This window comes from Austrofundulus limnaeus, unplaced genomic scaffold (genome assembly GCF_001266775.1).
Source record: "Austrofundulus limnaeus strain Quisiro unplaced genomic scaffold, Austrofundulus_limnaeus-1.0 Scaffold293, whole genome shotgun sequence".
Taxonomy (NCBI): domain Eukaryota; kingdom Metazoa; phylum Chordata; class Actinopteri; order Cyprinodontiformes; family Rivulidae; genus Austrofundulus; species Austrofundulus limnaeus.
This window is the reverse complement of record NW_013952695.1, coordinates 131,811-137,301: the sequence shown is the minus strand read 5'-3', so window position 1 is coordinate 137,301 and position 5,491 is coordinate 131,811. Positions and strand designations below refer to the sequence as shown.

The following is a 5,491-nucleotide window of genomic DNA, read 5'->3' as shown; positions in this document are numbered from 1 at the left end:
CCGGAAACGAGCCCGACTTACTGCCAATGCGAACCAGACTCTGACACCGGTCGCTCAAGGACCTGACAGCCCGTATCAAATGGCCCGGTACCCTATACTCCCGGAGAACCCCCCACAAGGCCCCCCTTGGGACACGGTCGAACGCCTTCTCCAAGTCCACAAAACACATGTAGACAGGTTGGGCTAACTCCCATGCACCCTCCAGGACCCTGCTGAGGGTGTAGAGCTGGTCCAGTAATTGTTGACATATTTTTCTGATAATTAATTGCACACAATGCGATTTTTGTCCAACCCTACAGTGTGTGCCAGTTGTGTTCTTTTTGTCTGACAGAAACAAGACGTTTGTGGTGGAAACTTGCTCGAAAGCTGTGAAATTATCAGAGCTGCAGATTTAGGAGCTGCTTTTCAGCATTGTCAGTTCACACATCATTATTACAAAACTATTGATTTTAGCCAACGTATTTAGTTCCACTCGCTACAAATAAAGCCTCCAGACACAGATGTTTCATTGTCAGTTTTAGTCATACATGTCAGCTCTCGAAGCGATTTAACGCCGTCTGTTTATGAATCGAGCGTTTGTGGCCAAATGACCGAGCTGTAGCCTGAAAGCCTGAAACTCCCTGCATGATTTCAAATGTCAAAGCCACTCTGGTTCTGGGTTGTATGCTTCCAGTGCTCCCAGAGGCAGATTTAAAACATAAACCAGTCCGTTCTCCCCACTGTTTAACCTCCTTCATAAACCACGGCGTGAAGGAGATGCTTTAAGAAACACCCCAGCAGAAAATCATTTAAGCATCAGTCTTTGTTGAGTGGTGGAGGGAAGTGAAGGAGGCGCAAACCCCAACTAACATATTAAAGTATTTATATGAGATTTGTGTGCATTAGTTGAAAAAGCACTGTTGTTCTTTTCATCCTCATAGGTTTTATGGCTGTTTGACTGTAACACTGATGAACCCCTCCACTCTAAGCCTCTGCCATCCACCCTAAATCCCCTCCTATCAGCCAATTTAAACAAGCTGAGTCCAGAGAGAGAAATTCTGTCCTAAGCCTTTTTTTAAAACAGTTAAAGGAACGAGCTGAGGAAATAGAGTGGTAAAGAGGCCGATTTGGCAGCCAAAATACTGATACCCCAGGTCTTCCTCAGAACTGATSACACAGGCTAAGAAAACAGATTCCCAACCTTCCCAAAACACAATGGCCACAGAGAGGAAAAGACAAAGACCATGCTTTTTTAATCTCAAAACTTCCCCCCTCTGCTTTAGAAAAAAATTATATCAAACCCACCCCTCCCCTTTTGTAATCTGGTCTCCAATGAAGTTTCATTGTTTCTCATGTGAAGCCAGTGGCAGCTTAGCCGAGCTGGAGTAGGGGAGGCATTATAGCGCGGGCGTTCTCCCGTTTGGCTCGCTGAGAAAAGAGCAGAGAAAGAGAGGGAGACGAGCACAATGGCGATTCGGGGGCTCCTCGCAGATTTCCCGCATTCTCCAAATCCGACTCCGCGCTCGGAGTAGTGAGAGACAACGAGACGGAAGTCTGGGAAGCGTCCCAACGTTCCTTTGATGGCTGTTGGCCTCCGCTGCTCGTCACATACTCCTCTGTCAGTGGAGCAACGAGAGCAGAAGCCATTTTCATTTCTCCTCAGTGAAGGCCAAAGTTATTGTGATGCTCAGAACCAACAGAGACAAACATTTACCAGTTATATTTTCCTCCTGCTTCCATAAAAGCCGGACAGTAATGTAATTGTCTGTCTGGTAGCAAACTCAACTCTCAAAAACATATCACTGAATATACGTCTATTCGCTTTTGAGGTCAGCTTGATTCAAGATGGCCACCACAACTAATTAACCTCAATCAACACTAAAATGGATTTAACCCAGCAGGTTTTACAGAGAGCCCACCAGGGCTGCCCGTATCACCGATTCTGTTCATAACTTTTATGGACAGAGTTGAGGGAGTCTGGTTTGGAGCCTCAGGACTCTACTCTGCTATATGCAGATGATGTGATTCTGTTGGTGTCATCGTGCCGTGATCTGCAGCTCTCACTGGAGCGGTTCACAGTCGAGTGTGAACCGGCTGGGATGAGGATCAGCACCTAAAAACCCGAGTCCATGGGTCCTCAGTTGGAAAAGGGTGGGTTTCTCTTTCCGGGTCAGGGGGTGAGGTTCTGCCTCAAGTGGAGGAGCCATTTGGGGTTTTGTTCATGAGTGAGGGAAGACTAGAGTGTGAGATCGGCAAAAATGTATTTTTGTTTCGGACTCAAGAAGACCAAGTACACGCTGGGGAGACCAGGTCTCTCAGCTGGCCTGGGAAAGCCTTGGAATCCCATCAGAAAAGCTGGAAGAGGTGGCTGGGGTCAGAGAGGTCTGGTCCCTGCTCAAACTGCTGACCCTGTGACCCAACTCTGGATACAGCAGAAAATGATGGTTGGATGGATGGATGGATGGATGGATGGATGGATGGATGGATGGATGGATGGATGGATGGAGTTTTTACAGATATTTAGCTAAACTTTGTGGTATGTGCTAACTTCATTTAGTAAATATTTTTCTTGTTCTTCAGCGCCGACGGAGCCAATCAGAGAAGACCTCAAACAGAATCCATCCAGGTGACCGTCAGCCCAGATCTTCTCAGGATTCTGAGACAAACAGGTGCATTTACTCACACATAAGACATAAGGGAGCTGTAGATGTTCTGTTTTTGGGATGTTTAGGGATATTTGAGGGCTTGTGATTTATTGTGAGGATAAAAATGTAAAACTTTTGTAAACTGCAAAATAATCAAATTTTTACCTGTGAATTAAAATGTTTTCCTTCTCTAAAAAGGAGAATTTACTGCCAAAATCAGACCATCATCTGTGCTGCTGCTGATTTTGCAGACAACTCAGTGTTTGTTATGATCAATAAGACGTAATAATGTTCATGATGTCAGTTTCAGACCTGCGGTTTAAACCAGACATGGGCGTCTTACAGCCTGCGGACCACATCAATTAGCAGTTTCCCCCCGGTCTGCTGAGCTCAATGAATAATCATCTTCAAACAAATCTAAATCATTCTGCTTTTATTTTGAAACTGGCTTTGATATTGCTTTTAATTTGAAGGTGCACTGGTGTTTTCAGGTCAGCAGCCTGTGAACACCAGCAGCATCAGCAGTCTCTCTCCTGGTTAGTGGAGTTTTGACTGTGTTTAAAGAGAAAGCTTTAAACAAGATGTTGATTTCTAAATGATTATTTACTGAAGACACAAAACAGGAAGTTCAGTTTGTGGATCGCTGTTGTTAAGATTACAACTTAAATCAAACTAAACACGCAGAGAAGTAGAGACCGTGCACATTAAACTCTAGTTTTCAAACTGCAAAATCAACAAGACCTCTCCCTCAAGATTGACACAGAGCAGCAGAGCAGTCAGGACTGCTTTGTGATCGTTTGCAAATAATAAAGATCAATGATGGGAGAGTTTATCACACTGTTTGTGCTCTGAGAGAAAAGGAAAAGAGAGGAAAACTTTCCACACATGTGAACAAATCAAGATCTTCTCCTTTCACTTGCAGTTGTCTTTCATCTTCATCATCTTATGACTTCAGTTCACTTGTTCAATAAAAAAAAACATTTTGTTTTGGCAAAAAAAAGTTTTTTGTGCAGTTTTCGATGTTCAATATGAAGTTTAAATTTTCAGTATGCTCAGATATTTATCACTCTGTTACCCATCATTTACAGCTATATATAAAATAACTATTTGTCTGCCTGTTGGTTTGATCCACTGCACCAGCTCCAGTTTAGTTTGTGGCCCTGTGGGACCCAGAGTTGCTCAGTTCTGGTTTAAACCTTTCTGTAGACCTCAGGTGTCGTTCATGATGACCACCAGCTGATTTAGGAAACTTCCTTTAAGAAAAACATCCCCTCCCCGCTCTTTACATTTCATAACTCAGTTCTTTATGTAATTACACAATTGTCTGGGCACTCAATTACTGTGGTTTAATAATCCAGACCGTGGGCTATTGTGGGCAAATTTGCATCAGCGTCTTAAATATTGTGATTTAGGCATGCCGGGCTTTTAACGTCAATCACAACCTTATTAACGCTGAGCTCAAAGCCGGAGCGATCAGTGTGAGTGACAACGGTTTACATTCGGTAAAGCTAACAAACGAACGTGTGACGAGCTCGAGCCTTCGGCTGCGTGTGCAGCGCCGCGCTGCGGGGCTGTGCGTGTCTGAAGTGTCACAGCTGGTTAACCGGAGCGTCGCTCTGTCCTCTCCTTTTGTTCTGCAGGAAGCAGCAGACGTGACACAGACGGGGGAAACGTAAGTTGACTCTCTGTGGATCACATCAAGTCTTTAGGATCATTTAGAAAATCAATAACAGTGATGCCGTCGTCAGTCAGAGCCTGAGGAAAAACACCTTAGAGTCTTTATAAGCACATTTTGAAGCATTTAAAAGATCAAATTTTCCTTTTTTTACAGCTTAGAAGCTCAGCATTGAACAATTCTCCTATTTTCCTTAAAAATAACTTTAATTGAAATTGTAAAATTGAACTTGGCTTTTTAAGATTTTGCCATTTTCCAACTTTTTTTGTATTTTCAGCCCTAATCATTTTGAAACAATGAAATTCATTGTTTTTATAATCTAAGTCATTCAGTTTGTACTAGTTTCACTCACATATGATGTGGGTTGTTTATAAATTTTAAGTAATTTCATTACTTATTTACATTTGGTGATCATTTAGAAACATATTTGTTTAATAATTTATTAGCTTGTCAAACTTCCTAACTGATATACCGTATATAGTCATTTACACGAAAAATAAAGTTTTGAATCAGTTAATTTCACTAATAGTTAAGAGTATGTATAATAAATAACACAAAACAGTTCTTTAAAGTGTAAATTAGCATTAGTGAAAGCTAAAYTATCTGTTGGAGATGAAATAGGTTTTAAATTATGCTGTTTTCAGATTCCTGAAACAAAGTGTTTCTGATTTTTTTTTTCAGGATGATGACGACTCTGACAGGCTCCATCTGGTTCATTTAGGAATGGTTTAATAAAGACATTATTATTATTATTATTGTTATTTTCAGGTGAAAATTAAAGAAACACATCTCGTTAATCATAATAAGGAGCCAGTTTGTGCAAGTGTATTACTTACCTGAAATATTATCTGCACAAGTATCCTACAATCTTATAAAAATTTACTTTTGATCAAAAATCTGTATTTTTTTCTGATTTCTTACAGTATATTTATGAAATTCACTCGATGAGAATTCAGGTTTTGTTTTGTTTCAGCGACGCCTGAACAAAACGAGCCCTAAAAGGAACAGTTACACCGAGTTCTTCTGTAAAAAACAGGACAGAAGTCGCTGTAAAATTCTCATTAATCAGCCTGAAAAAATAAAGACTTTCATTATACTGATAGTGAATGTTGCAGGCTTTTTTCCCCCTGTGTGTGTGTGTGTGTGTGTGTGTGTGTGTGTGTGTGTGTGTGTGTGTGTGTGTGTGTGTGTG

The 5,491-nt window shown here is 41.4% G+C and overlaps 1 protein-coding gene across 1 annotated transcript in view; it reads left to right on the top strand.

Annotated features, from left to right (window-relative positions):
* The window catches only part of wdpcp (WD repeat containing planar cell polarity effector), a gene marked incomplete in the record, with an annotated part of 96,646 nt that overhangs the window by 86,132 nt on the left and 5,023 nt on the right, over window positions 1-5,491 (top strand). Inside the window, 2 exon segments of the mRNA XM_014021444.1 lie at window positions 2,560-2,648; window positions 4,265-4,296. Coding sequence (XP_013876898.1) covers window positions 2,560-2,648; window positions 4,265-4,296 — 121 coding nt within the window.